The sequence below is a fragment of the Zootoca vivipara genome, chromosome 12, assembly GCF_963506605.1.
Source record: "Zootoca vivipara chromosome 12, rZooViv1.1, whole genome shotgun sequence".
NCBI lineage: Eukaryota > Metazoa > Chordata > Lepidosauria > Squamata > Lacertidae > Zootoca > Zootoca vivipara.
The window spans coordinates 42,411,174-42,434,015 of record NC_083287.1 but is presented as its reverse complement, the minus strand read 5'-3'; the positions used below and the strand labels follow the sequence as shown (position 1 = coordinate 42,434,015).

General features: G+C 41.2%; 1 protein-coding gene across 7 annotated transcripts in view; it reads right to left on the bottom strand.

Moving 5' to 3' along the window:
* Positions 1 to 13,366: 13,366 nt before the first annotated feature.
* The window catches only part of CREM (cAMP responsive element modulator), a 36,013-nt gene continuing 26,537 nt past the window's right edge, over positions 13,367 to 22,842 (bottom strand). For 5 of the 7 annotated variants that reach the window (XM_035129410.2, XM_035129412.2, XM_035129411.2 and 2 more), the window contains 2 exons: positions 19,627 to 19,783; positions 16,217 to 16,795 (listed from right to left, as the gene is read on the bottom strand). In XM_035129410.2, coding sequence (XP_034985301.1) covers positions 16,651 to 16,795; positions 19,627 to 19,783 — 302 coding nt within the window. In that variant the 3' untranslated portion in view covers positions 16,217 to 16,650. Of the gene's footprint in view, positions 16,796 to 19,626; positions 19,784 to 22,842 lie in introns of all 7 variants that reach the window. The other 2 variants (XM_035129409.2, XM_035129414.2) reach the window with 1 other exon arrangement.

The window sequence follows — 22,842 nt, the reverse complement described above, 5'->3', positions numbered from 1 at the left end:
ATTTGTTTATACTGTTGAATCTATCTGAATGCTGCCAACGTTTTCAAGTGTACACAGTCCCCTCCCCATATATTAAATAAACATTTTCCAGTCTTCTTTAAACGTATGTTCTTCTTGTTCTCTTATTCTATATGTTTGGTCTGAAAGCTGCACGTATTCCATCAGTTTAAGTTGCCATTCTTCTTTAGTTGGGACCTCGCTCACTTTCCATTTGGGGGCTAACAAAACATGGGCCACAGTAGTGGCATACATAAATAACCTTTTTTGACACCTGGGAATTTCCATCTGTATTATCCCCAACAAAAAGGACTCCATGGGGGGGTGTTTTGGAAAAGAATTTGAAAACATTTTTTTCAATTCATTATGAATTTTTTCCCAATACTCTTTATACTCTTTTACCCTTTTACAGGTCCACCATATATGAAAGAACGTACGTTCTAGCATCCTGTTTCCACAGAGACCAACCAGATGCCCATGGAAAAGCCACAAGCAGGGCCTGAGCACAACAGCACACCTGCAATTCCCAGCAATGGGTATTCTTGGGAGGGAGTGGATCATGCATCAACTGTGATCCAGACTGGATCTGTGGGTGAGAGGGAGAGGACCTTTCTCTCCATCCTGAACACCAGCAACACTAACTGCATGTTTGTTTTGAAGTGTGGCCAGAGACACATGGGAATATCGCAGGGCAGCACAATGACCCTGAAACTTCCAGCTTAACTTTTGTCACTGAAACAAGGCTAATGATAGCAGAAACACACAATATTTTCTGTTTACAGTAGCTATGCACTGTTTCAGCTATAGCTGCAAATGAGTGGCGATTCCAAAAGCCTTACAGATTTTCCCTTCTCCCACTTGATCTGCCTACAATTTTAACAGTCAAGCAAGCATGACTTCAAAACAAAAACCTTGAGGCGGCATAAAGCTCGCTGCTCACTCTATTGCCTTGCTTGAAGCCACATGATTTGGGCACAAGAGACGAGGAACATTGGCACACAGTAACATACTCTTTGGGTAAGGACTGTAGCTCAAGGGCAGAGCTCCTACTTTGCATGCAGAAGGTCCCAGGTTCAATACTCAGGAAGGTGAAACCTTAAAGATTTGGCTGCTGCAGAGCCGCCAAGTGTCCCTATTTTCCAGGGACAGTCTGGGATTTACAGAAGCCATCCTGGTTTCTGACTTGATCCTGGAATGTCCCGCTTTTCCTTAGGACATTTTCATCAGGGAAATGTTGGAGGGCATGCTAGGATGTCCCTATTTTCATCAGCATTATGTGATCCCCAAGCTAGGAGGATAAATATCTATACATACAACCTTTCAAAGACATCTGAAGGCAGTCCTGTGCAGTGGTACCTTGGTTCTCGAACTTAATCCGTTCCGGGGGTCCATTCAACTCCCGAAACCGTTCAAAAACGAAGGCGCAGTTTCTGATTGGTTGCAGGAACTTCCTGCACTTAATCAGAATCCATGGAAGCCGCATTGGATGTTCGGCTTCTGAAAAACGTTCACAAACCGGAACAATTACTGGTTTGTTCAACAGCCGTTCAGGAACCAAGGTACCACTGTATAGGGAAAATTTTTAAATCTTTCATGTTTCAATGTATGTTTGAAGTTTGGGTGGGGTATAAATAGTTTTATTCATTAGTTTATTAATAATAATAATAATATTGAATAGGATGCCCCTATTTTCAACAGAGAAATGGTGAAGAGTATGCTACTGTCATTTAGGGTAGACCATACTGTGTTAAACAGACCCGGGGTCTGAATCGGTGTAAGGTAGCTTCCTCTGTTCTGAGGCTTATACCAAGTCAGACCATTGACTCATTTAGCTCAGTGTCTTTCATATGGCCAACCTTTCCTAGCAGTTGGGAGGATGAAGAACTGGAAGATGAGCTGCAAGGTGCTGGATTCTCTTTGAGAGGCTCCAGATACGATGTGTTTCCTAAAATGATCCCGTAACCAGCAGACAAGCCACATCTTCAGGGGCAATGAGTATTGTAGTTACAGATTCTTGGCCACAGCTCTGTAGCACGACAGTTGGAAGTGGCAAATGCAGCCTGGCCCTAAGTTTGGGTTCCATTTTTCAAGAGGTGACCTCATCCTCTATCTGCATAAAATGCAGATACTTATTATTTGAGATAATGTTGCAATCCATTTCTTGACCAAAGGGGTGGTGTGAGAGGTCCTTTGTTCCCCTGAAGATGCAAGACGATCCATACAGAATACCCAAACGAAAAGTTTTTGCAAGTCTCTGCTATTTATTTGCATAATGCACTTCCTTTGGCACCAAATCTGTGTTTTCTTGTTGCAGTGTGATTTGTTGCTCTATTTTTTTAAATTTTTTATTTTTTAGCATGGATAATTTTGAGGTGTTTTTAGCAAGACTAAATGGTGGGGTTGAGACGGTTGCACTGAATGTGGATGCTGCAGTAAATTAAATAATCCTTCTGCAGAAATAAGAATAACGAATCGGGCCTTTTAGCTACGACAGATGAAACAGGCAAGGAGGTCTGGAACAGAACAGCCTGACACTTGTATGTCACGCAAGCACTCCAGATGGGAAACTGTTTAATGGCAGCACAGCTTGTTTTTGTGCCTTGGTTTGGTTTCTTACATTTCCCTTCTGAAAGTGCTTTTATTGTTCTCGTGGGGGTAGGGAGGCAGTAGTTCCCACCATTTTAAATAAACACTAAAGCCTACTATGACTGGATAATTATAGCTATGAAAACGTCAAGTCATCAGGATGGAAGAAGGCAGCGATCTCAGTGCCAAAGACACACACACACACACACACACACACACACACACACACACACACTGCAAACACTGGCACAAGGCAGCTAGAGTGTAAGAGAAGGACAAGAGAGAGCAGCGGCTGGCTGTGTCAGGTTAAAGCAGGATGGGGGACCTGAGGCCCTCTAGATGTAGTCAGGGACAATGGGACTTGTAGTCCAACAGCATCTGGAGGTCTACAGTAGCAAGAGTCCAAAGCACAGTTAAAACTAGATGTGAGGGTAGTCAAATGTGGTGCAATGTGGACTACAACAGCGGGGGAGCTGTTTTTTTTATTAAATTTGTATACCGCCCTATACCCATAGATCTCAGGGCGATTCGCAGCATAAAATTCACAACATAAAAAAGCACAACATGATAAAAAATGGGAACAAAACTAACTAGAAATTCCCCCTTCCCCAACACATTTGAAAGGGCATCATTCCTGACCATTGTCTATCTTGGCTGTGGCTGATGGGAGTTGTAGTCCAAATGTCTGGAATGCCCCATGTTGCCTACCCTTGAACTAAAAGCATTCACCATCAATACTTGCTAACAATGCTCATAGCTCAAAGGGGGGGGGAGTCTCGTTCATGGGACCTTAGAGGCTTATCGATTTGTTGTAGCATAAGCCTTTTTGAACTAGATACCACTTCATCAGATATTAACTAATCTTGCAAAGATTAAGTTTGGCTCCCCTTTTCATGCTTCATACTGCCAACCAGTCCCATCAGCGAGAGATGAACCAAGGGTGCTTGAGTCACCCTGGGGTCAGTAAAGTGCTAAATCAAGACATGAGATGCTCCCAAGGAACAAACTGGAAGAATATCAGGACAGCCCTTCTGGATTGGACCAAAAGTCCATGTAGTCCAGCACCCAGTTTCCATTGCTGGCCAGTCTCTGAGATGCTTACAAGACAGACAGGCAGGTAACAGTCTTCCTCTTGGTTTGGTTTGTTCTTAGTGCTTGGTATTCATAGATACTGTACATTGCTTCTGAATTCTGAAGTTCCATTTTGTTACCATGCCACATGGATGTTGATAGACCTCCTCTCAATCTCTGTTCATCAAAGGGAGATGTTCACTCTCTCCTTGTAGCAAGATTGGGGAATGTATGGCCCTCCAGGCGTTGTTGGACTCCAGCCAGCTCCCATCAGCCTCATACAGCATAGCCAATGGTTAGGGAATGATGGAAGTTGTAGTCCAGCAACATCTGGAAGGTGATAGGTTTCGCAGGCACACAACACTCTCCTGGCACTTTTTGTCTCTTTTTAGATGAGGAATGGGGAAACTGTCTCTCTCCATATGTGGATTAAATACAACTCCCATCGTATCTGACCACTGGCCCTGAAGACTGGGACTGATGGGAGTTGAAACCCAACATCTAGAGAGCTACAAGTTTCCCATCCCTAGTTTAGATGCTTTATTCCTCTATCAATTTGCCCCTTTTGGTCAAAACATGGGAAGGGCTGTGCTGGATCATATCAAAAGCTTTTCTAGTCCAGAATCCCTTTCACAGAGTGGCAAACCAGACACCCATACGAAGCTTCCAAGCAGGACACTAACTGGTATTCAGAGACATACTGGCTCTGACACTTGAGGTAGCAGCCACTGATAGCTTTGTCCTCCATGGGTTTGTGTAAACCACATTTAAAGCCATCCAAGTTATTCATGGCTGTAGCTGGCTGTTTGGCACTTGTGTAGACATCGTTTGGAGTAATCCTGCCAGTATTAGTGTGTGATTAAGTCCTAAATTTGCTGCAAGTTAAAACCAGAAGATTTGCATTTAATTAATCAAGTGAATTGAGAGAACGTTGGAAAATGTCGATTAACAAAGAGGACTTCCAAAACAGGCAGTAATCTCATATTATCTTAGCCAAACATAACATGAAGCTCAGGGGGACCATTAAACATGGTTTTAGTGCCCTGCCAGAAAATTACTGAAAACCTCTTAGTCAACACAAAACATTCTGGCCGGAGGGTTTATACTACCCACATAACTCACTATTCCACCTTGTCCTGATGTATAATTAAAATCATTTAGTAAGTTGTTTCTCACATCAATAAAATCAAATGAGTTGGCATGCTAAAGGAATCCACCGGGGTTAACCTAGAAAAGATGCTGCAGTAGCTTCATTCAGTAACATCAGTAAGGCAAAGCGGATGTTCCTTGGCAGAGTTCCATTATTACCTGTGTGTTGCTGTGAGAAGCTGCAATTTGGTTGGACAAAAATTGTGCTTCTTTAACGGGAGCTCTCAGCGATGAACAGAAGAACAGAAGGACCTGCTGGATCAGGCCAATGGCCCATCTAGTCCAGCTTCCTGTTCTCAGAGTGGCCACCAAGGTATCTGTGCAAAACCCACAAGCAGGACCTGAACACAAAAAGCACTATCCCCTTCTGAGGTTTCCAGCAACTGGAACTGCCAAAGTAACCAATGATGGAAAACTCAATATCAGCCTTTAGTAACATAGTGAAGCTAGTTTGCAGGGTTGGGGCAGGTAAGAAATGAATTAGAACCTTGTGTTAATATTAGAAATGCCAGACTACATCACGTAGATGTGTTTTATGCTTCAGGATTTAACAACATTACAAAATGAACTATGAAAAACAAGGCATTAAGGATTATTTCTACTTAAACTCTAGTTTTCACAAAGGTGACAGCATACATCTGTGTCACAATCAATGTGTTAGTCTTGAAGGTTCAACAGGATTCGGTTTTTACTGCAAGAGACTAAAACAGCTACCCCTCTGGAAATCTTCATTTTGTCACTCACATGCCCACCGCGTTGCCAAACTTTCTTTAAAATAAACATTAGGAAGTCCATGGTTCTCAGGAAAGATCCATGGGTTTTAAGGGCTGCAGAGGCGGGTGGAATAGTTTAGCAAATACATTTGTCCACATCTCAGAACTTTGTATGGTTGAGATTCACATTTAGGCAACCTACCTGTCAATAGGGTACCTCTCATACTGGGATGGAGCCGACAGAGGGATTATGTCAACATCACTTTCTGTTATAGTTTGGAATGGACTTTGGAGCCAGTAATTGTAATGTACACAGCAACCTGCTTTCATCACTTGCTTTCCATGCACTTCTACTTGCACTTTGATGTGCTTTCGAACTGCTAGGTGGGCAGGAGCTGGGACCAAGCAACGGGAGCTCACCCCGTTGCAGGGATTCGAACCGCCGACCTTCTGATCAGCAAGCCCTAGACTCTGTGGATTAACCCACAGCTGCTTTAAGGGGCCCTAAAAGTGAAGCACTGAGAACTGGACACAGTGCTGCACATGAGGTATGGCTACCATAGAATAAAGAGGAACTATTCTCAGTAGTGCTACAGCTTCTGTGCTCCCAGATCATTCACTGCTCACACACCCAAAGTTATTTTTGTAAGTCCTTTCCCGAAGTCAGCCTATGTTCTCCAGATATTATTAAACTACAATTGTCACCATCCCCATCCAGTTTAGCCAATGGTCAGGGATGATGTAGTCCCAAATACAACTGGCTTCCCAAGGTTGAATAGTTCTAATCTCAGGGCAATCTAATCTTCCCCAGTAGCAAAACCAGGTTTGACACCAAGTGTCTACTGAACAGGGAGTTAAGCTCCTTGAAATGTGGGCTGCATGATAGTACTGCAAGCATCTGTTTGCTGTATTCACAGTGCCCAGGAAAAGGTGTTGGCTCTCACCGTACAGGTAGGAAAGCAACTTTACACAAAGGGGTCAGCAAACTTTTTCAGCAGGGGGCAGTCCACTGTCCCTCAGACCTTGTGGGGCGCCAGACTATATATTTTTTTTGGGGGGGAGAGAAAAAAACGAATTCCTATGCTCCACAAATAACCCAGAGATGCATTTTAAACAAAAGCACACATTCTGCTCATGTAAAAACACGCTGATTCCCAGACCATCTGCAGGCCGGATTGAGAAGGCGATTGGGCCGGATCCAGCTCCCGGGCCTTAGTTTGCCTACCCATGATTTTGCCAATAAACTGAAGACAAAGCAATCAGAAGTTGATGCAGTTTTACTGGCGCTAACACACCCAAATCATTCATGTGCTGCCTAGAAGTCTCAAACTTCTGTCTGAGAGATACAGTACAGAGGACAGAAGTTCTTTCCCCAGATTCAGAATAAGTTTGGCTCCCTCTGGTGGCTTTAATCTGGAATATCATTTTGTGTTCAGTTGCCACACAGATTTTGCATTGCCGTTCGCACATGACCATTGCAGCTTGACAGTTCATTGTTTTTTGAGGCACTGATTATAAACAGCAAGTCATGCAAATTCAGCAGAGAGCACAAACAAGCATTGGTGATGGTGCACCTTCACATGGGTGTGTGGAGAACGTACACAAACAAGGGACAGGAATCTGCATTATATTGAACCAGGCCATTGCTACATCTAGCTCAGTAATGTCAACACTGACTGGCAGCAGTTCCCCTGGGTTTCAGTTAGGAGTCTTTCCCAGCTGTTATGGCAATGCAAGGGACTGAACCCAGGACATTTTGCATGCAGAACAAGTGCTCAGCTATGACCCTGTCCCTACCTTTCCTGGTTTACTTGCATACTTTCTTTTTTCTTTTTCTTTTAAAAATATTTTTATTAAATTTTACATAACAAATTTCAATTTAAACACATTTAGGATTCTCAGAATCCCTTGGCTTTCCACCCCCCTTCTCTGGTTTTCATTGCCAATCATTTTTTCTTCAGCTTATCCTTTTCCCCCAATTTGTTATATCTATTATTAACTTTTCCATTATATTTTGTCTTTTACAAGTATTACTCTAATCCTGCCAAAGTTTTAAGCTGTTTACAATGTTCTCTTAAATAGACTGTAATTTTCTCCCATTCCTTCCTAAACTTCTTCTCATCCTGGTCTCTGATTCTCCCGGTCAATTTCACCATTTCGGCATAGTCCATTATCTTCATCAGCCACTCCTCCCTGGTTGGAACTTTATGATATTGCAACCAATCTGTGACTAAATGTCCTATTTCTTCCATGCTTTTTAATTTCAATTGTTGTTCTCCCTCAGTGAGTTGCCCATTCAGCTTTTGCATTAACCTTTTTTAAGGATATCGTTTCTATTGGAGAAAGCCACCATGGTGTTCTCTGTTCCAACAAATTTTTATACTTTTCCATACACCATAGATTGCTTTTCTTATTACATGATTTTAAAAACCGTTATGCAGTTTGGTCTTTTCATACCACAAATATGCACGTCATCCAAATCTGTTGTCATGACCTTCAAGGTCTAATATCTCTGTGTTTTTTAAAGTTATCCATTCCTTTAGCCAGCAGAGACAAGATGCCTCATAATACAATTTTAGATCTGGCAGAAAGAAGCCCCCTCTTTCTTTATCATCTGTTAATAGTTTATATTTAACCCTTGGTTTCTGCAAGCAAGTAAGACCAAGGATTACTTGCATACTTTCTAAGACAGGGGTTAGGAACCTTCTTGTTCCAGGCAGATCTTTGTCTCCATACTATGGGGCAACATTGACAGGTCAATGGCACAACCCACCTGTCAACCATCTGATATCATGATAACACCTGACAATTGGTGGGTTGTCCCACCTACCAGCCAAAGTTTTTGTTGAAACTGTTGCTAAAATGGAGCTTTCTCCTTTATTTTAGCAGCGGTTTCAATGCAAACGACTATCAAATGCAAACCAATATCTGGAAGGCCAGAGGTTGACATAGAGCACAATTTAGTCAAAGTTAAGTGTATTTAAGGCAAAACACTTTCAGAACTGCAGCTAAGCACATGCTTAAGTGTATCCCATGAAATCAGCAGAACTTAAAAATGCTTAACTTTGGCTGGAGCATGCCCTGAACAGATTCACGGCGCAACCCTATCTGCATCTGCTCGGAACCATGCCCCATTGTTTAATGGGATTTACTCTCAGGTGTATAGGACTGCAACCTCAGTTACTTCTGGCCAAGCTGCAATCAAAGAGTCTAGTAATTCCAGCAGTTCACTTCACATAATTGTGCAGGGGATTCCCTAGTTACCAATTATTCTGGTTCCATCTCCCCATTCATGTGGAAGAGGTGAAAGTTGCTGAGACACTTCCTATCAGCGTTATAGAAACACTTTAGCCTAACTTGTTGAATAGCGGGCCAGTTGCTTTGTGATGTCACAAATTTGGCCTTCAGCCACTTCCCTAAAAACCTTTCCCCTAATGTATGGGGGTATTACTGCTCTCAGGCCATGTTAGTATATTGCATTTCAGAGTTCATTACTCATTATTTCATTTCTGACAACTATCAGCAGTGGATAATTTGTTATCACACATTCATGCCAACACTGACCCATACATGGTTAACTGGAAAGAAGAACATCGCCATGAACAATTGCATATGCCCAGAAATTCTCATGCACACAAAATTATCCACAGATACAATACCCTTCATTCAGGAAGCATTCAGTGTCAAAATAATGGGAACCATGTTTAAAAGATGATGACGCTTACCATCAGGGTGTTGCTGTTGTTTTGGTCTTTACCTTGGGCCACTTTAACTCTAGTGATCCTCTTGAGATGAATCTGTTGGCAAATGCTATTTTTTTGCTAAATGTTTTTCTATTAGGCTGCAAACTTTGGTTTCATAAGTCAGTGGAGCTGAGAATTAAAGACACAGATTCCTTTTTTTAAAGTTAGTTTGGGCCTAGATGTGTTATTGCGACAGGAAATGAAAGAGATATTAAAGATGTGCATTAAATTGCAAATCATCATACACTTCCTTTATTGCTTCGAGAAGCTATGTACATAGAGGTTTTATGTAAGCTTGGGAGGGGGCCCAGTATTAATGCAACCTGTTGCAAACTGCCTTAAGAATTATTCAGTGGAAAGGCACACCATAAATCTCCAAAATAGTTAATTTTTAGCCTATGTGGACCTAGGCCAAATTAAACCCAAATATCCATTACAAAATTCAGAAATATTCTTAAACAATGAATCCTATTGCTGAGGGAGAACAGGGTACACATTTAGGTATAGAAGGAAATTAAGGAAACATAGCATATTCTCACAGCTATGTCTATGGAAAGAGCAAAATGCAACCAAATATTTCCAACAAGGAAACATCCTAATATGGAAAAGGGATTATTATTTCATTTGGTGCCATGCCCTTTTATGGCGTGTAGCTGATGAGCAGTTATAATGCTCTCTAGCTGAGAGGAATTTTAATTACAGGTAATATACCGGAACATACTGTAAAGGGTGGAAAAGCAGGCAATTTGGAATCGGATTATTTGCCGGATCCTGTTTCTAATAAATACCTGCATACTTGGTAAGCAGTATGAGATAACTGAGTCATAGATATAATGGGTGTATCACATTTCAAGCTAGCTGCCTTTGCTCCACAATGTCCTAGGCTAATGCTTGTTCAACAGAGAATGTGGAAACTTAGATCCCCAATTGTCACAGGGTAGCAACTGGAATTCCCATCAAGCAGATTTCTTGTATTTGATACAAGTAAATTTCTTTATCTGCATCACAAAATGTATGCATGCATACATGAGAGCGGGAGTGTGTGTGCGTGTGGTGTATGTTGGGTACAGTTGCCGTTGCTTCTTTTAGTACAATGTCTATGTTAAATTTGACAACACAGTCCTGAGATCAAAAGTCTTACCTATTCTCAGTATACAGCTACCACTTTCAGAGATTTGACGAAGTACACCCTGACGTTTACATTTTTGACCTTTTACCAGTAATTCTTCACCTGTACACTTTTATCTATATTTTAGGCTCCCTGTGCCCACAAGATGGCATTGTACAACTAATATTGAAAGTTTCACAAGGCTTTGTCAGAGAATTGTGAAAGAACATCAGAGATAAAAATGCTATTGTTAAGCAGACCGTGATGTATCAAAGGATGAAAGACATATGTATCAACAGCACTTCAATCTTACCAGGAGCTGTTCACTTCAATCTTAAAATATGTGGACAAGTCAGAGGGTGAAGTAAATTAAATAGTTATTCTTGAAGAGCCCTTAAAATTTCAACTACCAGCATATGAATTTGAAGGGCATCTGACATAACTTTTTCAGAGACTCATCTTAAGACCCATTTCTTCATACAAATGCATGGCCATTCAACAGCTATTGACAGGAATACCAACTACGGGGGATGTTTTAAAACTCATTACCTGAAGGAGCGTCTCCACCCACATCGTTCTATCTACTCGGACACTGAGATTCAGTGCCGAGGGCCTTCTGGCGGCTCCCTTGCTGCGAGAAGCCAAGTTACAGGGAACCAGGCAGAGGGCCTTCTCGGTAGTGGCACCCGCCCTGTGGAACGCCCTCCCACCAGATGTCAAAGAGAAAAACAACTACCAGACTTTTAGAGGACATCTGAAGGCAGCTCTGTTTAGGGAAGCTTTTAATGTTTAATAAATTATTGTATTTTAATATTTCTGTTGGAAGCCACCCAGAGTGGCTGGGGAAACCCAGCCAGATGGGTGGGTTATAAATAATAAATTGTTGTTGTTGTTGTTAACACTTCTTTGCAAAGAAGGGCATTTTAGACTAAAATCATTTTAAAATGCTGATCGCTGGTATCTTTAATACCTTTTACTGGAATTTCTGGGAGAGGATATAAGCTTTTTGCATGTCTGAGAGCATCTTCTTCCAGAATAGAGAAGCAAAATAGATTTTCAGTAAAGCTGAAGAAGTTTCTGTCATTGCATACAAACCAAATTCATTAACACATGAAATACTTGTAACTTCGTATCAATATTGTATTCATAATAAACACCCCTGCTGTTATATAGCCTGGTGGCTGCTGCTGTAATCCCAGGTATCTCATTACCCACCCACCCCAAAAATAAGTACATTGGGTGTGGGTGTGGCAATCCTAGCCCTCCTGGCTACAGAGAAATCCTTAAACAGGCCACGGCAAAGCACTTCAATCGAGGTCCACATTTGCCTCTCCCTGCTTTGGCACATAATGCAGTTGCAGCCAATAGTTTAACATGTATTAAATTGTGTGAACACAGGTTAAAAACCCAGCACTGGAAATGCAGTGAGCGCATAGTAAACAGAAGTGTGCACACTGTCGAAGTCGAGATGCTGTAAAAATTTAAACTAAACTGTGCTGAAGCTCTCCTCCCAGGCACGTGAAAAGGAGCACATGAGTCAAACACTTGCCTCAATGTAGTTTTGTCCACATATCACTAAACCATGGTTTAGCATTACATGCTGACACAGTTGCTGAGAACAGACGCTGGGAGAGTACTCTTGCTTTCATGCTCAGTTTGTGGGCTTCCCAGAAGTTGGTGCCTCTGAAAAACAAGGTTCTGGTCCAGATGGAACTTTTCAACTGACCCAGCTGGGTTCTTAGGTTTTTATGTATGCAGTGCTAACTAGCAATGGCAATGATATAAAAGTGGCCTTTATCCAGTGATCCAAATCACACTGACCCAATTTTATTTATGTCCGTGGGATTGATTTAAGATCCCAGCCACATAGAATCCTCAAATATAATAAAATTATCTGGCCTGAAAACTTAATCTTACTTTGAATAAACCACAGCATTTTGCCTACATAAAAGTTATTATGGTTACTAATGCCACTGGGACATTTGGCAAGAAGTACAAAATTATAACATGTGCACTTTCTACATTTCCTAAGTTAGTAGAACACCCTCTCGCGTCATACGCTTCTCTCCCCAACTCAGGCGGGTTTTTTAACATGTGTCACGAATACGTCTGATGCTTCTTGATCCAGCACCATAAACCTGACCATATTTCAGAAGGTGAGCCTCAAAATGGGGTTGCAGCTGCCACCGCAAACCTTTAGACAGCAGATCATAGAAATTACAAGCCCTCAAACTGCAATGAACCACATGCCAAAACAACATCTTGGCTGGGAAAAAACAAAGATGTAAGAGTGACATCAATAGCCAAACCATCATTGTGTTGAGCTACCCACATCAAACACAATCAGCAGTCATTAAAAGGGCAGGAAAAGCCTCAGTGGGTAACAGCATTTCCTTTCCCTTGTTGTTGCCACCGATTTTAAAGAGACTTCAAGATGCAGTTAACCTGATTTAGAGCCCTCTCTGTTAAATCTGCATGAGTCATATTTCCTAGTGCCAGCAGCTGTGTTAGTCATCGGTGACCAAAGATGTGTGATGTGCAATGGCAAGAACATGTTGGGAATGAATAGGAAACACCCAGGATCAAAACCCTATACACTAGGAGCTGCAATCCTGCTACAACAGAATGCTGATGAGGACAGACCCGGCAGCTTCTGAACCAGAATCAAGCAGTCACCTGTACAGGAAAGACCTACTTCCTCTCACTGGTGAAATCAAATTAAACGTAGCATTTAGAACATTAGACTGAAATCAGGTGGCTTTGGGATAAGTTACCAACTCGCAGCTGGTGATGTTTCTCAGTAAAACAAAACCAGGGAAAAAATGACTTACCTCACAGGATCAGTGGGAGGCTAGAGGAGGTTAAAGGACAGAGCACACATGGGGACAAACATTTCTATAAAAACGGGGAACAATTGGAATCCTCCTCGCGTGTGCTTTTACTAAAATGTAAGACGTCTGACCTCTAGGAGCACCTGTTAGTAAAACTGTAGGTAAAAATAGTGTGGAAACAGACAAAATCCTTTATTATTTACTATGAATATCATTATCAATCTTACTGAGACCGTAACAAAAGCTACATACCAATTCTATAAGCTTTTTCAAGAATTACATATTCATTACATCTTTAGTACCCTATTTCTAAGCAAGTATTTTGTTCTTCTCTAACAACAGTGTGTGCTTTATTTTATTGAAGGTTAACTGCCACATCCCTTGCCTGTTGTTTTGTCTGGGTAGAGCTGTGAACTTGAAATGATAAGGCATTCCTTCCAATAAACCTCTAGAACAACTACATGTACCAACAATTTGCTGCTGGCCAGTTAACTCCACGAATAGCTCAGTTGGTTAGAGTATGGTGCTGATAATGCCAAGGTTGCAGGTTCAATCCCATATGGGAAAACTGCATATCCCTGCTTTGGAGGGGATTGGACTAGATGATCCTCAGGGTCCCTTCCAGCTCTACAGTTCTATGATTCTATGGCACATAAAACATTTACCAAGCCCTTCTGCTTTGAAGCAACCTGTAGTAGCTGTCTAAATAAAGGTAAAGGTAAAGGGACCCCTGACCATTAGGTCCAGTCGTGACCGACTTTGGGGTTGCGGTGCTCATCTCGTGTTATTGGCCGAGGGAGCCGGCATACAGCTTCCAGGTCATGTGGCCAGCACGACAAAGCCGCTTCTGGCGAACCAGAGCAGCACACGGAAACACCATTTACCTTCCCGCTGTAGCGGTACCTATTTATCTACTTGCACTTTGACGTGCTTTCAAACTGCTAGGTTGGCAGGAGCTGGGACCGAGCTGTCTGAATAACCTGTTTGCAAAAGACAGGAGTTCCAGGGTCTCCTTCCAAGTTTCCATTGACTAGGCCTGTACACGCTGCAATTTCTCAGCTTCAAGTTTACCATTTGTTAAGTGGAAGCAACAAGCACCTACCTCACCATGACATATTTATTGCACTTCAAATATACTTTAAAAGAACTGAGAAACAGGTCTTTTCTTTTCTTTTTTTTGCCAAATGTGAGGAGCTGAAGTCTTGAGAAGTGCTCCAGATATCTATTTTCCACTATCTTCTGAAAAGCAAATGGCAGCCAACTAGAAGAATTTCTTCTAGCAGATCCATCATCAAAATGGCAGAATTGGTACTTGTTGTTTACTGTTTTTATTTCATTTAAAAAAAAACAGAAGAATAAACTTCAATTCATTTTAATTACAGGACATATCCACAGTTCATCATCTAAAAAAGTGCTTGGAATGAATCTGTTCCAGTATTCTTTTTTCAAAATATTTGTTTGCAAAGTCTTTTGTGATTTTACTCTATCCGGTTGCCCAAGGATGCTATCACAGGGAAAGGAAGCACAGCTATGTTCATGCAAAAGGAAATCCCCCCCCCCCAGCTCCTGTTTGTGACAGCAATTGTGGCTGCAAACACATCTCATGTTTAAAGCATATCTGGATAAACTGTAGCTTACCCCTCATAGAATTACAATCTCCAGCACCCTCAACAAGTCAAAGTTCTTAAGATTCTGTTTTGGGGGGGGGGTGGGGAGTAAATGTGCTTTAAATGTGTGGTGTGTACACAGTTCCTGAAGAGTTGCTCGATGTCTATATGTGCTTTCTCGTTAAAGAACTCCACATCAGAAGGAAACACTGCTTCAGCTAAGCAGGTGTGGGAATGGAGGCCATGAGGAAACACAAGAGAAAGAGAGAAGCGTCACACAACTGCAAAGCAATATAGCCAAATGAAGGGGGCACGGAGGATGGCAGTGGAGAGAAACACTTTGTACTTCTATTGATTAGATGGACAAGAAATAAATCACCTTCAGCAAATGTGGTTTACATCCACAGCACATTTCAAATAGTAAAAATCCCCTCCCACTTTGGGCATTTTAATAAGATTTTGACAGGCAACAGCCACCGAGTAGAGCTGACCAACCATGGTTGTGCACGTTGTGTGAAATACCCTTTAAAAAAGATTGCTTAGCCTGGAAGATGATGACAAGGGAATCATTGGTATGACACAGACCTTTAAAAATACCAACGCCAGTATTATTTACAAGTAGTCTTTGTGCAAATAGTGGGCCCATGCATGAGCAGATTTTAAATCCCTGCATTACAATTCTGGAGGTGGCTTATGAAATATAAGACACACCGTAAATATGTCTGCTAAAATTACTTCATAACATGCAGCATAAATTTTAAAATTTCTTAGCTGGGCCAGATGTTCAAATAAACACCAAACACTACAAAGTTTAACCAACATGGTTCTATTTAAAAACTAGTTTCAACCATGGCACTCAGTGACAGCAATACAATACTTTCTTCACAAAGTGATGAATATAAAAATATGCCATAAATTCATTTGTAAACTAGTATTCTAATACATGTATGTCATTACAACATACCTTTATTTATTTATTTATTTATTTATTTATTTATACTTATATATATATATAACTCTTTCCTGAGATACTTAGGGTGGTTTTCATTTTATTGTGTTGGATGCATTATCTTTGATCACTTTAAAATACTGGTGCAAGTGGGAACAACCACAATTATACATTTAAAGTAATTAATGCAAAGATTGGGCAGAGGAACAGCTCTTACACTTGTTGCATTTTGAAAAGATGGAACAGACACTGCCTTAACCATTTGACTCTTTCTGGATCAGAAAGACACCTGAAGTTTCAATTAAGAATCTACAAAAATGCAGCGTTTCAGGAATGTTAGAGGTTGGAGTAGAAGACAAATGATACAAAGGAAAAGTCATAATTCTTGTTGACTAGACATTGCCTGCAGAAGCATCTGTACATGCTGTAGCCAGTTCACAGTTTCAATATTGATACTAGTCTGTCTTGGAAGAGCAAATGTCTTTTAAGGTTTCTAGCTCTTCTATAAGTTTCTTGTTTTGAACTTCTAACATCGCAACACGACTCTCCAGACATTTCACATATTCTTTCTTCCGCCGTCGACATTCTTTTGCAGCCTCCCTAAAAAAAGCAGAAGTAAAAAAGGCAAACAAAAACACTTTTTGGCATGCTTCTGGAGTGGCAGGAACAGGGAGGGGACAGGGAAACGCAGTGATGATGGTCAATATAATATGGACACCATTATGCTTTCCAAAATTTAGAACAACTCTTCAAAAACACCTAAGGACAACTGGGATTGCAAGGGCAACACACTGTCCCTTCCTCAAGGGCCACATGGCAATCTGTAGAATTGCTTCATCTCATGCCTTGATTAGCATTCTTAGTCAAAAAAAAAAAGGTCCATTGCCCAATGCCAGTTACTCTGCTTTATGGCAATAAAGATCTTTGAGGGCCTTGAGTTCCTCAATGAGAGTCTTGTTTTGGTTCTCAAGCACAGCCACGCGATTTTCAAGACATTTGACATACTCCTTCTTCTTCCTGCGACACTCACGAGCAGCTTCCCTGGAACCAACACAAGGCAAATGACTACTATAGGAAAAGGCACAGCACAATGACAACCTGGATAAAAAAAGAACCTTCAGCACCAGAAATGCTGAAATCAGCAAGTGCCAAATTGGTAAACTGTACAACAATCACACCACCAATTCTACAGACAATGCAGAGCAGCGGAAGAAGCTTGATGATAAACACAGGAGCAGCGTCAACGTAGCATATTCAGTGTGAGAAAATTGCAACACAGATGGGTGGACAGCAGTCTATTCAGATGTTAACAAAGCACCGCTCGCTACATCAAAACTCGCATTAGAACAAAAAAGCACAGGACTGACAAACATCCCACCTCATCTGTTTCCATAATTCGCCATAATCACATGCATAAACAGGTAGCTGAAGCATCAAAGCCTACGTCTGCCAAAATGTTATCAACTAAACTGTCTGCAAAGATCAATGTCATGCTTTCTCTTCAGACTGAAGTCTAGATACCAGAATGAAATTTTGCCCCCCAAAATCCTGTTTGGGGCAAAAGGTCAAATCAGTTATAAAGGCTTGAAAAGGGACACAAATGGCTATGGTTTGCACTTCGGATCTTAAGTTTTAAAATAACTATTATAGCTTATCTCTTAAGAGTGTCCAACGCACTGTGTGATATGCTGCATCTTAGCCCTACCCGCAACTCACTGTACTGAAAGAGAATGGCTTGCCTGACTCCCTAGTAAGTTCATGGCTGAGCAGACCAACTGGAGCTTTACTAGCTACAGTTCAAATTATAAGCCACTTTACTATACCAGCTATGGCTAAATGACAGGAACAGCATTTAAACAAACATGTTATGCTCTTTACAAAGGAAGGGAAAGTTCATCCCTTCCATTGATGGTGTATACAACAAGATCCAGCTCTTCTTTAGGTGAATATGGGAACCTTCCATCTTGGATTTGCTGTTATGGGCACATTTTTTCATACTATTTTGGGCACTCGGTTAACAATCTGAAGCGTCTTCTCTCCTCCTCTGAGACTCAAAACAGCTTAACAGAAGCATGTTTGAAAGCCACCTTGTACTATGTGAACAGCTCTGAGAACTTTTTTGTTGATGAAAAGCATTATATAAATATTGTAAATAAGCCCAAACAAGCAACAGTGAGAAGCTTTTAGCTATGCCATCAACTCCTCAGCTTGTGTTAACTCACTTCTGCTTGCACATGGGGGTGGGCAAGATTTTCCCCTAGAATCATCTGCACACACAGGCTGGGATCCTACTAGTTATTTATTTATATAGAAGAAAGTACATGTTAAGAAAAACTGGTGCGTGTTGCACATGTGTTACTGATGGCGGACACAAGGCTAAACCGGGTAAGAGAATGAAAGAGAAAAAGAGAGCGCAAACATCTGGAATCTAAGGCATGAATTTTTATGGATGAGCAATTTAAGACAAAGGGCATGAGAAAAAGCAATACCATGGATGCAGTGAGCAATGGCAGGGTTAGTTACAATTGAGATGACTTTTTCCTACAAAGCGCATGCCAACAGCAGACATTAATATCAGAGGTCATGCACTGACACCAAAAACAAGACACACAAATAGCACAAATAAGCTGACCACCACCACAAAAAGGGGAGGGGCAGGGGAGACATCCCACAGCAAATTTGTTTTCCTGTAACAGACACGAAATCAGCTGTTGGGAAGTTAACAGAATGCCCCCTAAAAATTAAGCAAAACACTTCCACCCTTCCTTTATAGAAGCAGATGCTACATTGAAATTGCCTGCCTCAAATTCATATCCCAAACACAGGCAATTAGAGAAATGCATAAATATAACCTCTCACCACATCTATACCATATATAGTTGTATAATATATGAAAATACTGAATATAATATTTTCTCTTCAGGGGGAGAACTCTACAAAACACTCAGTAATATGCATTGCCAAAAGCCACCAGTGTGTGCCACCTCCGAGGGAGGTCCAGAGGGTGGCAAAGACAGAACGGGCCTTCTCTGTAGTAGCCCCTTGTTTATGGAATGCTCTCCCCGTGTTCATAGAATCCTGTTATTTTATATTTTACTTGGTTGTAAATCGGTTCAGGACTTCTTCAGCAGAGAGCAATATATAAATTCAATAACCTCACTTCACTTTAACCTCCTATCTCCCCTCATGAACTATAAAGCAAAGGTAATCTAAGCTTTCCATGATCTCATAAGGAATTTCAGGTGGTTTGTTGCCATTTATATCCCCATAGCAAGTGAAGGAATTGTGTTTCTTTTCTATTTGGAAAGTCGCCAGGTTGGTGAACTTAGAAACCTGCACAGACTAGGCTGACTCTAGTCCCAAACTGGCATCCCTTTTCATGTAGCAGCAGCAGCCACAGCCTGTTTCAAATCTGTTACCACATGAAGTGGTGGAATTTCGGCTGTTTGGTCCTTGGACAACAGTTGTTCTAAAGCAGCTTTTCTCAACCTGGGGTCCTCCAAATTTGTTGGACTACAACTCTCACGATCCCCAGCCAGCGTGACCATGCTTGCTAGAGCTGATGGAAGTTGTAGGCCAAACATATGGGGGGCACTAGATTGAGGAATCCTGCTTTAAAAGCCACAAAGATTCAATAATGCAACTGTATAGTATTCAACGGCACTTTAAATGCCAGGGCAAAGGTCTTCAGCAATAAAGAGAGAAGGCATTGCCCTCTTCTCGCCAGTAAATTACGTGAAAGAACCCACTGGCCAATTTTATCTTTGGGAAAATGTTCCTTAGCAACTATACTGATTTACCACCCCCATCTTTCCTGTCATCAGCTCTTTAAAGTAAATTCAACTCATTACTTTTTCTTGAAATAGCAATACCTATTTTTCATGAGCCTTAGCTCTCTTTTACGTGTTGCTTCTTCTGCGAGCTGCTGTGGGCTATGCAACGTTCCTGGGGATGCTGCCATGACTACCCCTTGAGGTAAGGCTGTGGTTGGAGTTCGGATCTGGTAAGTTGGCATGTCACCTGTAGCAGCTGCAACAAAAGAAGAAAATGACACAAAAGAAATGTCACACAGTTCCATGATCTAAACCGTTGGTTTCGAATACCAGGAAGAACATAATTCACATGCTGTGACCAGTTCCTTAGATTTGGGGTGGGGAGCAAGCTCTCCCATTGTCCCACCACTGCAGTGTCACAGATAGGGCCTTCTCAGTGTTGGCGTCCCAGTTGCGGAATGCCTTCCCCCAGGCACCAAAAGTTTTGACATTTCAGCACCTGGCTAAGATCTGCTTTTTTGCCCAAGCAGTTTAGGGATATTAGTCTGCTGCTGAGGTTCATTTTGGTAGTTTTAATTTGGTATTTTTACCTGATCTTTATTTATTTAATATGGATGTGGTGGTGGTGTTATTTTAAAGTTACGTAATCCACCCTGAAATCTGTGGATGATGGGCAGCCTAAAAATGCTCTAATAGATAAATTAAATAAGATCCAGATGAGAATGTTCTCCATCTATTCAAGTGCAGACAGAACAAAAAGTGCATTGTTTACTGTAGAGAAAATAAGCAACACAGAAATGTTCAAAGGTTTAAAAAGCACTACAGAGACATTTTCTTATAAAACACAAACAATCAAAAACTAAGATGCCCAGGAAAATAAAAAGGTAGACACCTGGGATGGACAAGACCACAATGTAGATGTGAGGTGAGCTTTTCTGAAGAAGGCATCGTACCACTGAAAAAGCCCTCTCCTTAGCAGCTAGGAGACATTTCTCCATCTCTGTGACAGTGTTGGGACTTTATACTATACCAGGCATCCCCAAACTGCGGCCCTCCAGATGTTTTGGCCTACAACTCCCATGATCCCTAGCTAACAGGACCAGTGATCAGGGGATTATGGGGATTGTAGTCCAAAACACCTGGAGGGCCGAAGTTTGGGAATGCCTGTACCATACTCTAGATGTGACTTAATATAGATGTGACAAAAATTGCTGTAAACCACTCTGGTATTTTTTTATGAATAGTGGTATATAAATATTTCTATAAATACAAATAAATAAAAACAATCGTAAGAGAAACAATGGAATTGTAGAATTGTAGAGTTGGAAGGGACCACAAGGGTTATCTAGTGGTACAACCCCCTGCAACTGAAGGAATCTTTTGTTCAACATGGGTCTCGAACCCACGATCCTAAGATTAAGAGTCTCATGCTCTACCAACTAAGTTACCTAATTAATGGGCAACCAAGTTCCTCAAGCCCTGGCAGGCCACTATGGTATATATAGCTGTTGGAGGCCATTTTCAGCCTGGTAGGTCACACATTTTGCAGGCCTATTTTGAGAGGTACCATACCAGCAATCAGTAACTCCAGAAAATACAGGGATTTTTTAAACAGAATTTTAACAGGGCCTTCAACTCTTCACATGTAGGAAGGAAGAGCCTCAGGTCAGCCTAGGTCTGTCCAGACATGCTCTCTTGATCTCTCGAAGCCAATGATCACAGAAACTGGGATGGGCTGCCAACTGGCAGATTTGCATGGGCTCTATCTCGCTTTTGCTAAACGTAGTTAATAGCTGAATGCAAGTAAATATCAAAAAGTACATTTTCTTCCTTCTGTCCTTTAACAGAACAAATGCCAATGGCAGCCAGATAAATTCTGCAATTATTATCTATTGAATCTGTTGTCATGGTGACCACTACCAAGCAATGTCCAATATTATTCTTTGTAAAGTATGGGGAAGTAGGAGCAAAAAGCAGTAGGATAGATAAAAGAGATAATATTCCAATGAGGGTCTTACCCTGCTAGTCCTTCTTTAGGGAATTTCAGGGACATAGAGACTGAACATTTAGATGTGCTGTCTCTTCGTATGGTCATAAGAAAAGCATTTCAGAGGGGGGCGGGGAATCTCTTTCATTCACCCTATGGTTTTTTTGCTCCTACTTACATTTCCTGGTGTGGGGGTCTGTTTTTGTTGCCATTTGTAAAGTATTGCATTAGATGCCTTACAAATATCAGCAATAAGTATGTGAATGTCAGCTGCTGGAATTATTATTATTTATTAAATTTATCAGGCTGCAATCTGGTAGCTTTACACAGGCAGGGATTAAAGTTCCAGTCAGTGATATCATTCTTCCTCTGCTCCTTCCCCCCACCATATTATGAAGTTTTTACACTACTGACCATTAACATTTTAAATTCCTGTGTGATAAAAGTGACTTTAAAACAGCATGCAAAAATGCAAAAGTAAACAGATGGTATTCTGGTTTTATGTGAGCTGCATTGAGGGTTGTTGTTGTTGTTGTTGTTGTTTTTACAATCAAGCAGTTTATAACTTTTATGAAATAAATAAATAAATCCCCAACATGTTTACAAGGTTCAGCTTTTGCCAAGTTCAGTTTGAGAAAAGCACAACAGCCATTGTGTCATTGTTTCCCTTTACCCTTACTGCAACCTGGAACCTATTTTGTACAATGCATGGTATCATTCAATCAAGCTTTGCTTACAGAACTCCATCTCAAGACTGATACAAACTGGAGAACTCTGGTCTTGTCCATTATGCCAAACTTGCTCTCCCATCCACCCCATGCCCCCCCCCCGGACTCCTTTTTTGTAATTTTAACATCCAGAATAATTATTCAGAACCCCAAAGCTTCTGCATTAACTCTGAAACATTTTACTTGGCCCTAATAATTTTTTTTTTACTCAACTGTGTCTTCTGGATCTCTGCCCCCACCCCATCAATATGGCTATCTGCAATGTTTATAGCTGTTACTGGGGTTTTTTTTGCTATATAAATTGAACTGGGGAAGGGGGAGTGAATCCAGGTTTCATTTAATAACTAAACCATAATTCATAAAATAACCAAATATCCTATGGTACATACAAAAACTGTACCTGCAAGGAATGATCAGTCCACTCCTGATTCCCACCACAAATATATATACTGTATATTTTTAAACTGCCACTCAGTACTGGCAAGCAGAACCCAGGCACACTACATAATGCAGAAACCTGAGTTTCACCCACATTCCCCTCCCCACACGGCTAGCAACCTTTATCACAAGGATTATAAACTTTACTCAAGTCTGCTGCAC